This window comes from Tetrao urogallus (assembly GCF_951394365.1).
Source record: "Tetrao urogallus genome assembly, chromosome: 2".
Taxonomy (NCBI): domain Eukaryota; kingdom Metazoa; phylum Chordata; class Aves; order Galliformes; family Phasianidae; genus Tetrao; species Tetrao urogallus.
In genome coordinates this window covers 59,973,531-59,991,224 of record NC_136814.1, presented here as the reverse complement: position 1 = coordinate 59,991,224, position 17,694 = coordinate 59,973,531, and the positions used below count along the sequence as shown (strand labels likewise).

Below are 17,694 nucleotides of genomic sequence, written 5' to 3'. Positions count from 1 at the left end.
TTCACTCAATATGTATCTTGTGAAAACTGTTGAAATTTTTTTTGTTCAAAAGATTAAAGTCTGTAAGAATAAAGTTTTAACTTTTTTTCCCCACTACACATTAAATCACATGTTCTGACATTAAAAGGAGGTAATTGAATAGAAACATCAGATTTATAGTGTTCTGGCATCTCCACTTCATTATGGCACCAGTAATCGCACCATACTTCAGCTGTACATTGTGTAGCAAATTATAGTCAGCCTGGCCAAGAATTAATGAGTGGGAAGTTTATTAATATCATTTCATGTGGGTTTGCTTCTGTACTATGTCATCATCACATGATACTCAGCTCCCTCTGCTGTCCCTACTTCCTCCTGCTACTTATCACCTGCATTTTAGTGTGTAAAGATAATCCTACAAGTTATGTTTAGAAATATTTAAAGCCAAATCTCAAGAAACTGAGTTCATGGGAAGTGAAAACGAGTTATTCTATGAAAATAATACACTGCTATTGTTGCACACTGGAATGCTAAAAGACTGTACAAGCAGATTATAAAATGAAGAGACATATCCAGCTTTTCCCTCTCCTTAAATAGCCTTTAATAAATTGGTATCATGTCCAGCAATCCCCAGTATAATTAACATGAATGTATAGAGTTCGTACAGATTAATACTTTTTGCAATATGAAGTATTGACTTCATATAATTAAAATGGATAAAAGAAAACAGTGCAATTAAATATTTTCTGCTAACAAACAGAATGGAAGGGACTGATAAGCTGTTATGGGGAAAGGCAATATGCTGAGTATGTCAAGGAATCACTGCTCAGTAATTTGCAAATTATTTGTATTTGGTTTATCTATACATACTGTCATTCCAACTGTCATTAGTCCAAATACACTCAGTTCTAAACTCAGGAAAGCTAACTGGACATTACTTCAGGACTGCAAAAACTTTATATTGTTTTCAAGAAAAAATGCATGTGCCAAGTCTTGTTAAACAATGACAGCATGATATTAGCCAAGTCAAATTACAAATCTCTCACTGTGATCTTGCACAAATCTCTCACTATTCTCACACAAAATGTCATACAAATGCCTCACTATAATCAGATATATTTGCTAATAATGAATACATTACTATAGAAATCACTGGAAATCCAACGGAATCCAAATAGATGTGAGCAGAAACCAAGAAGTTTTCAACCTCTCTTCTTTTCCAGAATGAAAGCAATAAAAGGTTGAGTCACCTGACCATCACCAAACAGAGTGAATCTATAAACATTTTGCAGTTAGGGAGAAAAGAGCTGAGAAATTCTATGAGAACAAATATCAGGATTAGGGCACAGTTTTGCAGAGGTGTTTCTCCTGTTTCTCACTCCTACTGAAATCAATGAAAGAAAAGTATTAGGTAGGCACTAAGTTTGTAATACCTTTCAAGGTTAGACTCTTTGTTATTAATAAAGTATCGTATTGATAATACAGAACTTTTGAAATTTGAGTCTAAAATTTATATCCCTTAAAATATGTGATGGTGTTAAGTTTAATGTAACGCTTGTCATCAAATGTTGTTTCTACAGCACAGCAGTATACTTGGCTTGAAGTATTTCAGGATGAAACAATTTCCAATGAAGCTTCTGCCTTTCTATAAATAATGGGAAGGAAGGTGGGATACTCTGGAACAGACAGAATCTAACTGGAAATAATCATCTCTTTATCCAAACTCATTTTGCTTAAGTTTGATTCTTCTGCTCCCTTTTCTTTTTGCCAGGAAAGATTTTGTTTTTTACAGGTGGCTGTTTTAAGATAAACAGTCCTGAGACCTACTTTCATGAATTCCAGTCCTTGTGCTGCAGGTCTTTATGCTGATTTTTGGGAAACTGACTTGACTTACCATACCATATTTTATTTATTTATTTATTTATTTATTTATTTTTGTGACAAGGATATTTAAGCTTCTTTTGTTTGGCGCATTCAGAAAATGAATGCTCTCTATGTACTTCCAAAAAATTATTTCTCATCATATTTTTTTCCTTTGTCCCTTCTGTCATTTCCAAAATGCTATTGTCTTTTCTCCAACTTTTCATACTTTTTGGAGTAGCATTGCTGATTTCTTGGCTGAGCCAACAGCTGCTCCCATTTATGCCATTTGAAATCTTATATGAAAACATGTCATTTTATATCTTTATTTGAACAAAATTGTTGCTTGAGTATTTTTGGAATACTTCTTGAATGTTTGCAGGCTCTTTTTCAACCAGCTTTAGACTTTTAGAAGTTAACTTTTAGGCAGTTAAATCTAGATAAGTCACCCGAGGGATCCATTTATAGTCAATGGAGAGAAATTGGTACCTTCAAAGGGTGATTCATCTTTTCTATCTTAGGCATCTCTTTTAGGATTAAATTGTTCTCTAGAGGCCTCCATTTCATACCATTGGCTATAAAGACATCTAAAGGTTAGAGTTTGGCAATTAACTTTTCGATATGTATGTGAGGAGCAATGAATTACAAACATTTCATTTTGCAGTTGTACTTAAGTATGATGCTATACGCCACCAAAATATTTCAGGACTAAAATTAAGAGCCGTGCATGTTCCCCCCCCCACCCCGAATAACTGCAGCCAAGTAATGTAATGCTTTCCCACCACCTGGGAATTCTATAAATGAAGATCATATGGCATGAAAGGATTCTGTTGTCAAGCCTACAAAAAAAAAAAAAAAAATATTACTGATATTTAATGTTTTTTGTGTGCATTGAATGTCTTTTGAACTCTGTGTGCTATTTACTCTGTCAACTCTGTCACATAACCATGTATTGAATGACAAAGTGAAAAAAGAAGGGAAGGAAACTTCCATCTTTGCTAGAAGAATAATCTGTCAAGATAAAGTTTGAACCCTACTAACTGAAGTTTGTAAGAGGTATTTGCTACTGACTTTAGTAACAGACTTTGGTACCAGCCTTGCTTGTAATGTTATCTCAGATCTCTTGATGAAAATCATTAATAATTCCTACAAATAACTAGTTTTATGGGTTACAAATACAGATACTGTCACCAAAACCTACAATATAAATAACCATTAGGTTATTTTCAATATACTGATTTTTAAAAGCTACTCAACAGAGGACTGAATATGAGCCCCTTTCTTTCAGTTGTGCTTTTTTCCCACATTTGAAGCCATTAAACATCTAAAAACCGAATACATATGCTCTTATATGCTGATACTTGTTTTTTTAGAAACAAAATTTTGTTTCTTTTATCTTTGCTTGCTTTCTGAGTAACTTAGCTTCAAAACTAAAGTGTCTTTTGATTTTAGATTTTTTAGATACTATTAGAGAATTTTTTGAAATGACCTTTGATTTGTAATTTTATGAATGAACTATATGAAATATCTGTATGTAATAAGAGAAGATTGCCCCAGTTTGCCCAGTTTGCCCAGAGACGTGGTGTATGCCTTGTCCCTGGAGACTTTCAAGGTGAGGCTGGATCAGGCCCTGATCAATCTGATCTATCTGTTGTGCCCCTGTTCATTGCAGGGGAGTTGGACTAGACAACGTTTAAAGGCCCTTTCCAACCCTAAGGCTTATAAGATTCTATGATTCTAAGAATAATAATAAAAATGCAGTAATACTGAAGCAATAATTTGTTAATATAATCTTTCATATTCAATTGATTTATTTCCATTAAAATCAAGAATTTAGCCTCATACCATCAAAGGCTTTGGCTTTATATTATATCACAGAGCTGATTCCATGGAGTGCTATTAAAAAAAGGAACTATTAAAAAAAGGAATCAATTCCTCTCTACAGAATCAGAATGCCAAGCATTCCCTGGATAGCTGCTTCTGAGACAGTGAAAGTCACTTGAAATTTTTTTTGGCAAAGTTACAGTAAAATGCCATAAGAGTGTTGACAGATGCAGCTTGGTGTGCCAGCATCTGGCTCTGATTCACAGTGGGATGATATAAACAGGCAGTAACAGATAGCTGTTTTGCCACTGTGGGACAGTGTCAGGATTGTGTGCTGATAACGTCTCTATTAGAAGATCAATGTCATTTCAGAGTTTACTTAAATAGACACATCTACTGGGGTGAGAAGGGAGTCACAGAGAACAACAAGATTGAAATGACACCAGTAGACGTTTTCTCATAGCTTTGTACAACAAAATTGAAATGTAAATCCAGCAATATTTAGACACTAAATGACAGCTAAAACTCTTGCAAGAATTTATCATTAATAAATTAGTTAGACATTTTCCAACAATTAATACATAATTTCAGTTTATTACTTCTTTGTTTTCAGACTGTACTCAGAACTCTCCGAGGAGATCACTAGTGTAATAAATACTTCTATCACTGAATCATCTCCATTTACGTCAGCTGCAGAAATAAATGTACTGACAAGTTTCATCATAGGAACCTTTTTTTTCCATAAACAACTATGGATAAGCAACTGCCAGCTCTAAACATCAATCTAAATGAGTCTCCATAAATTTGGGGATACAGCTCTACCTTCAGATGGAGAATGTTGTCACATACCTTCCCTGTTTAAAAAGAAAAACTGAAACATTTTCACAGCTTTCAAACTCTTCCTTTAGCATTTCACTAACGTAAATGTCTGTGTTGCTTATTTTGGACTCTAGAGAAGAGGACTACTGAATAGGGTACAACAGAAAACATATCTTTCCCTCTGCCAAATAATAGTAATAATAATAATAATAATAATAGTTATATATGTGGATTCTCTATCCAGTGTTCTCCGGCAAATTTGAAAGAGTGTAACTCTGCCAGTATTTTCTCTTGCTGAATTCCTCTGAACAAGAAGCAAATATCCTCTTATTCTCTTATTGAATATGATTGTTTTTCCTGCATCAATATACAATGAGAGGAACTCCACTCGTAACAAAGTTAACCCCATATAAATCTGATGTAATAGTGTGAAAAGTTAAACAGTGCCATTGGCATATCCACAACAGATCCTAGTCTTCAATCAAGTAAGAGTGACACTTAAAAATAGTTCAGTGTTTTAAAGAGAGAACAGAAGAGGGCAAGCATTTAACTCCAGAGCTGTAGCTCCCCCACAGAGAATGTAGTTCTTTTTACATTCAAAATTAGTTAATCAATACTCTCAGATCTTGCACAGCATTTTTTTTCCCATGATCTTAAAATACTAATGTACACTTACATCCGTATCTGCATAAATCATATTAGATATTAAATAGCAAGTATCACACTGGCACTGTCTTGTACTTCTCTTACCACATTCATGTAATAGAAATAATCCCTGCTCTACAACTGAATACCTTTTGACAATGGAAAAAAGGAGACAAGTATTGTAAGAACATCATAGACACAGAAGCCATTGAATCTGTCACTTCTTTCAGAAATTAAGCTAACTCTAGGATTCCTTACAGAATCTGGTCACAACTTACCTGAATTTGTTATCTGTATTTTATATATGTGTGTATATATATACAAACATACACATATATATATACATACATACATATATATACACATACATACATACATACATACATATATATACATATATATATATACTTCTTATTAACATATTGCACTTCGGGTGAGACTTGGATTAATTTTTAATGAGAAAGTGGGATGACTTTTCCATTATAAGATACACCCTTGCAGTACACATATGCCAGAAATCTTAATGAAATTCTCCTTTGCAAATGTTATGCCAACAGCACAAGATTAGCAGGACTGTCTACTTTGGCCTCTGGAAATACACAATGAACATATGAGGGTAGACTGATGAAATGAAGTGTTATGGTCACACTCCTTTGCAGTACAGCTGTTTTTGGAGATGGTCATTTGGTGATATAAGCTTCATAAGGTAGCTGAATACTTTAGTGCAAAGATTTTAAATATGCTAAACTGTCAATAATGTAATATATGTGCTGCCTGAATTATTACTGTCATTGTCAATGAGTCAACTTTAAAGATCATCCACTAGTGAGGACAAGGTATTGTTCAGTGCAAGTTTTTTAACAAAAACTGGAACACTGTAAAATGAATTCAGTAAAGTAAAGGAAAAGTAATCCATCAGGTATCAAAATGGGGCTGTAAGAAGGGGACAGAATCTTTAGCAGAGCCTGCTGTGATAGGAGAAAGTAAAGTGGTTTCAAGGTAAAAGAGGAGAGACTGGATATAAAGTTTTTTATGCTAAGGTGATGAGACACTGGAACAGGTTGCCCAGACAGGTAATAGATACCCCATGCTTGAAGACATTCAAGGTCAGGCTGAATGGGGCTCTGAGCAACCTGATCTAGTGGTAGGTGTCCCTGTTCATTGCAGAAGAGATGGACTAGATGATCTTTAAGGGTCTCTTCCAACTGAACTCTAACTCAAATGATTCTATGATTCTAAAGCTAACTAAAATAAACTTCCAAGTAATTGAAATAAGAACAAAAGCTAAACAGAAATATTTGGTATATCTTCAGGAAACAAGGGTGCTAAATTAGAATCAAATAACCAAAAGATGCTTATCACTTAACTCAGCAGTATGCACCATGCACAACCACATGCTGAGACAGGCATGCAAAAAAAAGGTCACAAAAATAATTGCTTCTTTAGATACTTGCAAAGAAAATAAGTTTCTTGGAACAACATAATCTGTCAAAGTAATGCAGAAAATGTCATTTATACTATTCTGGATGAAGCACGTGATAAAATTACAGGGAAAACAATGGAGTAGAATATTGTGGAAGGTGAAGAAAATAGAGTGGATCCAGTTAGAGAAGTGTACTCCAAACAAAAGTATTGTCCAGACACTGTCACTGAAATACCATCTGTGTCAATGAAAATTTCAAACTCTCAAAAGGCAAGGAAATACTTATAAAAATAAAATTAGAGGTTTGTGCTAAAATATAATCTTCTCTCCTACCAATAACATGGAAATATGAATATGAACACCAGAAATATCCCTCAGAACAAAGTTCAAGTATACTAAATAAATTATCAAATATCTGTAGATGACTTTATCCATGAAACTGGACAAAAGAAATTCAGTAGCATTTTACATCAGAAAGGGTATCTTGGGCCTCAGAGTCAGTAAAAGAATAGAGGTGACAGTCAGAATGAATATGTCACAACATCTATTTAAAAACAAGTCTCTCCCTGTAGATCTCAAAGCTTTATAAATGAAACTTAAAATCCTGACAGAAATTCAAATTCATTCATAGGAATTAAAAAAGAATAAAAAGCAATTTGGATAAAGGATTTTGTTAATGATCAGACAATACAGTCCATACTTGGCTGCATAACACTTATCCACTGATAAATAAGATCAGAAAATCTGTCCTGTGGTGGAAAAATTGTTAAACAGTACTTCTGGAATGTTGGCACACATGCAGGCTAGATAGAAAATAAAAAATATTCTCAAGCTCTGTACTCTGTCAGATAAAATTAGAAAGTTGATTTTTATCCTATATGTAGTAGAGTTCAAGACTGTGATATATTCTTTTCTCAGACTGGGCCATTGTTGCAGTCAAGATACTAAAATATTGGACTTCTGATCTAGAAAATCCTATCCATGCCAATGGCTAAAACTCCACTGATAGCTATTGTAAAGTTACGAGGACCTTGGATGCTCTCTTTTACACTATGTAAAACAGAAATCTTGGAAGATAATTTATATTGATATAATTATTAGGAATTAAAGGCGGATTTGTATGAAACTACTCAATGTTGGGGACAAATACTGATCAGAGAAACAAGAAAGTGATTGTAGATGCTTCATGAAGAAACTTAGCAAGAATTCCTCTTTCTACAGTGTCTTATAGATCCATTGTGTACAGTGGAATAATTGAATGAATATTTCATTCGTTTTTTAGAGTGACATCAACAGTAACAATGTAAAACATTGCGTAAATGAATAAAAAATCAGTCTTACTTTTTAAAAGCAAAGCAAGAGCATTAACTCATCTCCAATATGTTGTTCAAGCGACTACAAAAATATATTAACTGAAATATTTTGAAAAGTGTATGTAATTCAGGAAATGCATGCCTGTGGGTGTAGCTTTTAATTATATGATCAATATAAAATGCCAAGTTAAGTATCTACTTTAAAATCGTGTATATATTTATATAAACCTAAAATTATTCAATATTGCCAATAAGTAATATGATTTTTTTCATTAATTGCTATAATTGAAATAGTCCATATATTGTGTCTAAAGAATATAATGAATGGGAAACAGATCTTAAACTCGGAAATAGAATTTCACGTTTGGTATAAACATTGAATATATTTTACAAAATAGCCAGTACATTTCTGTGAAGAAATTTTCCTTTTTTTTTTTTTTTTGTTCTCTTTCACAAATAGCACAGAACTAAGCATACTGGGCCTTTACCTTGCTTCTCAGAAATGTGGTCTGAATTTTTCAACACTGTTTCTCACAAAGTGTGAATTGACTAAATCTGGTTATGAAGGCAATACTTTTTCTTAACTTTCACAAATATAAGTCATGCTTTTCCACAACAATCATTCACAACATTTAACTTTTCATATAACAAATGACTTAGTAAATCAAAAAGCATCTGTTTCACAGTGGAGTCACTGCTAGACTTTTGGAGATCCAAAGTTGAGGAGCTGCTCTCTTCTTAGAAATCAAATGATATAAGCACCTCTATAATTTGTTTTTGCTTTCTGGGGACTTGAACTGTTTCTCTTTTTGTTTACCTGTAATGGCAACTGAACACCCAATAACAACAGAATATTTATTATTCTATGTTTATTCTGTGATTTCTCAACACAGCTCTGTCATAGCATAGTGAGGTAGCACACAGCAAATACTGGGAAGAAAGCGTAGCCAGTTGTGTATTTTATCTTCTGAAATTCAACTCACTACAGACACCCCTGTCTGTCTCCACTTCCCTTCATGGTCATTCCAGTTTTCTTCTGTCTAGAAAGATAAAAACTGGAGAGCAATCTTCCCCAAAATGCCCTTCTCACAGCAGGTCTGCTCTGCCTTAGTAGAGTGCAAATAGCCCAGGAAGCTGCCTGGAGAAACAGCTCTGACACTTGTCAAAGCTGCTTTCAGGCATCAAGAGAACTCCAAGAGAAAAAAACTTGAGGAGCTCCACAGATCTCTTCACACTGTATATTATTAATGATACAGCTGCACAAAGCCAAAGACTAGGTGAATCACATCTGGTACAGGATGTTATTTTGTAAATTAAAGCAAAACTGAAGGTCTCAGGAAGGTTTTTTAATATTTCTCACAATCTGAGGCTAGATGATCAGTCCATCTATTCATAACTAGATGTCTTTAGAAAACCCAGAGGTGATATATTTTTCTCTCTTTTAATGCAACCATGACTCTCTCCATGTCATTCTTCGAGAAAAGGCCAAACCAATATTCTCCCTTTAAAATACCTAGGTTATTCATTTTCTCTCCACAAATAACTGTGTCCTTCCTCTCCCCATTTTGAGAGCATGTATACATCCTTAGGGTATCCTAGCTATAACTGTACCAGAACATACCAAGAGAAGAGCAAAGGTACAAAGTAGAGATAAGGAAACACAGACATTTCAGATGAGTACCAGTGGAGATCTTCTTGTTCAAATAATGACAAAACAAAGCTTGTAATGCTTATGATGTACCTTTGTATTTCATCCCTGATTTTATAAATATCATTGCTTTTCATTTCTAGGATTATGTTGTTCTATCTTATTCTGTTGTGTTGGATGATTTCCATTATGATTTCAGAAGGAACTGTGACAATCAAATGAAGTCTGGGCAAACTGAATTGATCTAACATGATAAAACAGTACTCAGTCATGGTCAGTTGCTTTAGCTACATATCTGCCTAAGATCTTTGTGTATTAGAACAGATAAGCATGGAGATGTGGAAAGGGGGAAGATAAAGCACAGAGGTGATTGCTCAGCTAAGATATTTGATATACTAAGAGCAACAATAATTCACTTCTAGAAGCATTTTGGGGTTAAGGTTTACTATTTGCAGGGATAAAAAAAGCAATGAGCTATTAACAAAAAGTTCCTTTCTCTTGCATTTCAGACACACGCACACAAAAAAGCATGGAATATTTTAGCAATTTCTACAGGCTTCATTTGACTCTACTTTTAACATAACCTTATTTTTAATTCATGCATAGTAGACAGAAAATTAAAAGCTTTAATAAGACAGCCATTAGATCTTATGCTTTATTAAAACTATTTGCACAATCTTTCTTGCACTTGTGAAATCTTTCAACAACACAAATCACACTTCCAATGCATAAAGAAGCAGAAATTCTCAGGAAAACAGAAGAATATTAGGAGTTCAATGATGTAGGAAAGTACCTGGATAAAAATCCCCGTGCGCAAACATGTCAATCACATAGCGACAGAACGCATATTGATCTAACAGATGAAAGAGGAAAAAAGAGTAATGAAGAAAGCAAATTAAACTGTTGTTTCTACTTAATGATGAAGATATAGTTTGGCAATGTGAAGACTCACTTAGGGGATATTTTTGCATATTCTTACTTATTTTGTTTTTTTTTTCCCCCTGGACTTGACTTCTAGACATTTTCAGAAAGAGACAATTTATTGTACAGATATAACTGTGAGCCACCCAGTCAAGTACTTAAGAGCTACCTCAGAGTCACTACCTCTTCTTTCTAGCCTGCAATGTGTAGAGCAGTTCAGCAATGTACTATCTTGCTCCCCACAGAGGCACAATCCAAACTACTATATGGTCCAAAGAATATTTCATATCCCTGCGAATCCATTTTATATTGTCTCAATAAGACAATAGCAAAATTCAATAAACTTTTAAATCACAGTATTTTGTTAATACTGCGTTAACAGTATAATCAATATGTAAGCTTATTGAATGGGAATATAAAAAGAACTCTGTGTACTTACACTTCTGCAGCAATAAGATTTTCAACTGAATTTTATCATTTCACTACATAATTATTTTCCAAAATCTTTACATATATCTTTACATAGAAATATATAATGCATATAATAAATTTGGTTATAAATAGTAAAACTTTGCTATTCAGCTTCTTTATCTACATGAAACTCAGAATTCAGAAATGTTGATTGTCTACTGATTTCTTTTATATATAATCAGAGAGGTAGACTTCAATCAAAATTGCTAAGATTAAGAATCTTTATATAACTGAGTGCAAATGAATTACAATATTTTTGCTGAACTCTCCAGTTGGCTGGAAAAATATGTTGTCCCACTGGACTACAAGGGACACTATCTTCCAGCGTTAATGATGATGATCAAATGCCAGCTTTGGTTAGCTGTGTTAGTTTACAACAGCCTTCGAATAAAGGGGCTGAGCAAAGTAATCTGTCTGTCCTATACAGTTACCACATACTTCCAAGGTAAGGTTACATAAGCTACATTCTCCATCTCCAGTTGCATCTCATTCCTGCACACCTATAAAGCCACTTTTTCTCTTTGCCATCTTCAAAACAGTATTATACGGACTTTGAAATGCTTCAAATGTAAAAAAATAATAATGATAAAAAAGAAAATATAAAATCATATTCTTAACAATGTAAAATTTTATTATTTACTTTCTTACAGAGTTCACTAGAGCATCAATAGTAGTTAAACCAATTGTTTCTATAGTCCATTAGAGCCCATGCAGCTGTTTCCTATTACTAAATTGCCAGGACTTCTAGTTAGAATTGAAGGACTTGGGCCAAACTTGCCAGAACATACACAAGTCCATGAGTGCTTATAAACTTTTAATGACTATCCATAATAGTTTCTGATTTTGAATTTAGGAATTCACATTTACCATTTTGATCAGCTCCAGTCTTGAATTCCGTCCTTAAGGAATCTGAACATTTTGGCTGCAATATCTGTACTAAGCCTATGTGCTAATTTTCTGTCATGGAGAGGGGGTTGGTGAGAGAGGAAAGTAGAAGCAGGAAAAAGTACTCTCAGTAAGCCCCTCTGAAGTCAGCTTACTGACTTCAACATGCTTGGAAATAGGACCTCAGTGAGTTAGTCAATCAGCTTATGTCTGTATAATAAAAATGACCACAGTTAATTGTTTAGCCCTGAGAGAAAATGGCAGGGCACAGCTCATGCCCAGAAACCTGAATTTTCCTTACCCCCATTTTGCTGGGAGGCTGTCTGTCTTTATCCATGCTGCCAATTTGGAAGAGCCTCTGGATTATTTCCAGGCACTGTATAAGAGACTGCTAAAAGGCAATGATACTAAACTGTCAGGGCACATAAGCTGTATGGACTGTCACAGGACAGAGGACAAGCTTGTGCTGAATCTATTTAAGTTATGATACAGGCATAGCCTGGGGGACTTAGCAGTTCACACAGTTCCCTTGATACTAAAATAATATGTTTTTTAATGATAGTAATACAAACAAGGATCAAAATAGACATTTTTTTTTCTGTGATAAATATAAAAACATTATTTTTCTGAATAAACATAAAATAGTAATAATAGTTTTAACCACACCTGGAAAGGAAGACTTTGTATTAATCTTCTTTTAGTAACTCAACTCCTGAAAAATGGTACTTGTAAAGAAAACTGAAGGCAAAATTCTAAACTGAACAACACAAATAGTATTTCTACTATATATGAAATAATAAGGTGCACAGTAACATTCTATTAAAGTCCAATTCTGCCAACTGGCAAAGACTGAAACATTGGGAATTTTAAATGAGTACGATTCTCCAAACAACACTTCATGGCTAAAAATTAATTTCAATTTAAACTCTCCTGCTCAAATGAGAATTTCACGATAGTTTTAACCTTGTAAGTCTATCATGATGATACAGATTTTCACCTGATGATTGAAAGTTCATCTCAATGTTTGGAGCTAAATTCTTATTAATAAAAACAGTCACGGGTATTCCTTTGTTACTTGACCTCATCAGATTTACCTGGGAAACAGACTTTTTTATCTTTTTTTTTATCTTTTTTAATTTTTAATTTATCTTTTTTAATTTTAATTTCATTGAGGACTGATACAACAGTGGGAGCATCATAACAACTCCTATTTATGTTTACTGCAATTCTTTTTACAGTCTTCAGGAAATGCTGGCTAAACCACTCCCTTGAACAAGGAAAAGTAAGGATTGCAAGATCAGGGAACATTGGTTAAAGCATTTTAAATTTAAAATTATGATCATCATGGGCCACAGTGAGTCTGAAATGCAGATCTGAATTTTCTGAGAGTATCTGGCTGGATAGCAGCAGTTTGCGGTGAAAGGAACAGAAGTGAAAGAGGCAGCATTCACTGAATGTGTGTGACTCTATCTCCAGTGATAAGGACAGTTTAAGAGACTCCTTTCTTTCTATGCTCCAGCTGTTCATTTCCACTTCCACCTGATGTGGTTCAGTGCACAGTCCCTGGGGTCACAATCTAAAGCAGACTTACAAAGTGATATGTTAATCTTTGATGTTAAAACTGATCATTTTCCTAATTTTTATCAGTTAAAAGAAAAACAAACAAACAAACCACACCCCTCCTCTATCTATTTCACATCCATCTATTTCTCTCTTTGATCCCAACTCACTTTAAACACGTTTTCTATCAAGGGAATAAAGTGCCTCATCTGCACAACTGTTGCTTTTTGAGAGCTTTAACCTGAACAGTACAAAGTGAACTTTGTGAACTTTTCCACTGTTTACCAAAACTTTGTCATCGCAAACAGAAACTAAAAGAGGCTTGCACATCCCAATGGCAACTCAACAGTTTGCTGGACTTTTCCATTCATCAGAACGTTATGAATGATGCTGCTTGATTTTATACCTCAAGGGCTGCAGTATTTCAAGTGAAAACCGGAATTAACTTAAATACATTTATTTGTATAAATTGTATAAAATAATGCTCTCTCAATATACTACACATGTCAGAAAGGGGCTTTGTCTCAAAAACTCCCCTTTCAGATTTCTAGAAATACATAATTTAAACAACCCCTACGGCGTCCAGAACTTATGAGTATGACGTTCTTGGAGGATTTGCCCCTTTAGATTCAGACATTCAGATAGGGATAGCTGTGTAGCAATAGCTGTTTTGATGCTCAGCCATAATAATTTATTTGTGGTTATCAGTTGAAATGATCAGATAGGTGTGCTGTGCAATGCAGAGCTAACTCTATTAATGTCAGAATAGTCCTGTGGCTGCTGTGGCAGTTCTTACAGAAAGTCAGCTTCTACTTCATGCATACAAAGTTGAATCTAATTCACTAGAATAGTTAGAGGTTTATCGAGGGACAGAGCATTCATAGTGACTTGGGAGTGCAACATCTGAGGCTGACTGAGAAAGAGGAGCATATAACTAACAGCTGCATTTTGTGTTGATGCATGTTGATTCCTTATTTTATAATTTAATTTCTTCCTTTCATCAAGGAAATGGCATTTCTTTCCTTTTTAGGAGAAATTTGGAATGCAATCATATCAAATAACATCAGGCAGGCATATAATTATGTCATACAGTACATGGCAATGTCTCACATACTCTGATGCAATACAAATGATTACACATTCTTTCATTTGCTGCTACTTTTATAATTGTTAATGAGGACATGGAGATAGAGAAAATAAACAGAATTTCCAACAGATTTTTGAGCAGTTGGTATTTTCCAAAGTAAATTTTGTAAAAAAAATAACATTCTACTGAGCAAATCCATGAAGACTCCAGCCTACTGGGGACATTGGTCCTTGGTAAAGGAGGATTCAAACTAAAAATGAATCTTTAGCCATGAAAAAACAGTTATTTGCATTAAACTTATTGTATTCTTGATAGTTTCCATCTAACAACCTGAGATTCAGCTGGAATTTGTTTTGCTCTTTTCTTTTTCATGGGTGGATTTTGGTCCTTGCCAGTTCTAACTTCCTTCTTTCTCCTTTATTTCTACTACTTTTTTAAGATCTTCATCTGTTTCCTCCTCATACTGTTTACCTTTCTTTTCCGATTTAGTAAGAGGCTGAAGAGCTTTCTCCTCCTTGAATTTCGGTTTGGCCTTTATTAACCCAACTTCTGTTGTTTTAGTCTCTGTCTGCTTGATCTTCTCGGTCATCTTTGCTTCTCCTTTTCCATCCTTCACTTCCTTTTTAACTTTTGTTTCCACTTTGGTGTGCTTTACTTTCTTCTCCTCTGCAAGTAATCAAGTCAAAATTTCAGTTCATTCTTTTCCCCAAAAATAATAATAACATTTTCTCTTGTGTTGTGTGGTTATTAATGAATATTTTTCATCAACATATTGTTTAGATCTGATGAAAACTATAATTCCTCAAAGCCAAACAGATTTAGACAGAAATACTATATGTGAACATTTTTTTTGTTTTTATGTTTTTTTTGTTTTTTTTTTTTTTTTAATGGTTATTGTAGCTTTTTTGGATAGGTTTAGGTTTCTGATCAAGGAGTCTTGTGTTTTTGAGTCTTTCTTTGACCACATTTGTTCTGAGACAGGACTATTCATAATGTGCCCTGCAGCAGAGTGAAGGGGTTTCCAAATGTCTTACATACCTTACAGTGGTCTTTCAGTATATAAGGACGGAGAGTGACACTTGGGCAGATAGTGATAGGTCAAAAAGGAATGGTTTTAAACTAACAGAGGAGAGGCTTAGGTTATATGTTAGAAGGAAATTGTTTATTCATAGAGTCATGTGGAACTGGCACAGCTTGTCCGAAGAAGCTGTAGGTGCACCATTCCTGGAGATGCTCAAGACCAGGTTGGATGGGGCCCTGGGCAGACTGATATAGTGGGTGGCAACCTTGCCCATCACAAGAGATTTGAAACTAGATGATATTTGAGATCCCTACCAACCCAACACTCCTTGATTCTTTGGATTTCAGTCATTGAAATTTCAACAGGTTCAAATGGTTTACGCATAGAACTAACCTCTGGTTGCTCTTAAGAAGTTTTAATTCATTCAAATTTTAGTGTAACGTAGATGATTTTTCATATACATTCTATTCTCTACTCCAATTAAATAAAGTTTATAAATTTTGAAGTAAGTTCTAGTTTTAAAATATATAAATAAATAAATAAATACCTTTGGGAGGAGGTTTCTTTTCAGTTCTTTCATGTCTTTCAAGTTTGTGTTTCTGAATTACTAGAAATGAGTACAGTTATTTATTAGGAAAATTTTAAAAACAAGCAAACAAACAAACAAACAAACAAATGAGAAAACTTGTTAAAATTTGAAATTTTAAAATTTGAAAAAATTGTTAAAACACAACAGCTTTCCTGAAAGTTTCACATTTCTTTACGACTCATGTTTGTTTGTGTGTTTTGTAAAATTCTTCTTTTTTCTCAGGTTCACTAGGTTGAAAAGCTTCAAAATACCTACTGAGAATCACCTAAGCAGAGGACATTGCAATTACACAGAAATGAACATTTTTACAGAATGTTTGTATTGTATATTCCAAATGTCATAAACTTGCTCTGCACAAGCTCTGAGTAGACATAGGCTTGCTCTGCCTGTGCTCAAGCCAACAGTAATCTGTGTGACTACACTAGTCTCATTATTCTGACAGAAAAAGGGGCTTCTTAACCTGGATTTGCTGTGAACACAGCCACAAGGTTGGTGCTCACTTCAGAGCTATATCTGAGAGAGTTTATGTCTGCACAAGGAAGTATATGTACACGATGGATGTCCCAGAAAGGCAGTCAAAATGCTATGAAGTGACTTCTATCTTTCCTTTGGAATTTGCTGTCCAGATACATTGCTGGATACAAAATAGGGACAGTTAATTACCCCTCTTGCAAATGATACTACTCTAACTGAATTTCAGCTTGGAATTGCTATCTATATGTCCTACGACTGATATTTTTCTTTATTTTTATTTTTATTTTTATTTTTATTTTTATTTTTATTTTTATTTTTATTTCTATTTTTATTTCTATTTCTATTTCTATTTTTAAGTTCACTCTTAGAAGATCTCTTTGATTACAACTTATATTTGTCATGGTTTTATGACTTTTGGTAATCAGTATTCCTCATCATAACATCATGTAGTGCACTGGGAGTTAAAGAGTTAATGCTCCAGTTCCAGGTACCTGTCCAGAAGAGAAGAACTACATACCCCAGAGGACTTTGCATTCAGAGAGGGGATATAAGCTCTGGTAGATAACCTGACCTGTCCTTTTTTCGGCTCTCTCTTGTCCCTGCTGCTTGTCCCGACCGTGTGTCTCACTTCTGCGCTATGTTGAGGCCTTTCCACCTTTCGGACGCTCTCTCTCATTATATTTGATTAGTTAGTTTCAGTTCTAATTATATTGTATCGTAGTGCGTTATCTTCCATTCCAATACCATATGTATTAAAGTAGTTTGTTTCTTCTCAGATTGTTGCCACTGTTTTTAATGATTTGGGGTCTCCTTTCTTCCCCTTTCCAGAAGTGTGGATTCATGAACCCCTCCACCCTACTGGTCATGGAACTGGGCTGAACCAGCCTGTAAAACCATTGACAATATTACTGAAATTTTCTGGAATACTTAACAGTGTTTGAAGAGCTCTTTTTTTGGGGCATAGAAAAAAATCTCACAACAGGGGAAGCAGCTGCAAGTCTTTTCTGGAATATTTGTTCCCTGAAGTTAGCCTAGACTTGAGCATTCTCATTTCCCCATAACTGTTATTTTTCAGTCTTTAAAGTCTTTATGTCATTACAGTTTCTCTCTCTTCACTGCCACCTAAAGTTTTAACATTTGAGTCTCTATTCTCTGGACAGAGTAAAATCACACCT

The 17,694-nt window shown here is 34.4% G+C and overlaps 1 protein-coding gene across 1 annotated transcript in view; it reads right to left on the bottom strand.

Moving 5' to 3' along the window:
* Positions 1–17,694, bottom strand: part of TRDN (triadin) — a gene marked incomplete at both ends in the record, with an annotated part of 195,594 nt that overhangs the window by 113,912 nt on the left and 63,988 nt on the right. Inside the window, 3 exons of the mRNA XM_079550350.1 lie at positions 10,305–10,364; positions 14,907–15,101; positions 16,004–16,063. Of these exons, the coding sequence (XP_079406476.1) occupies positions 10,305–10,364; positions 14,907–15,101; positions 16,004–16,063 (315 nt within the window). The remainder of the gene's footprint in view (positions 1–10,304; positions 10,365–14,906; positions 15,102–16,003; positions 16,064–17,694) is intronic.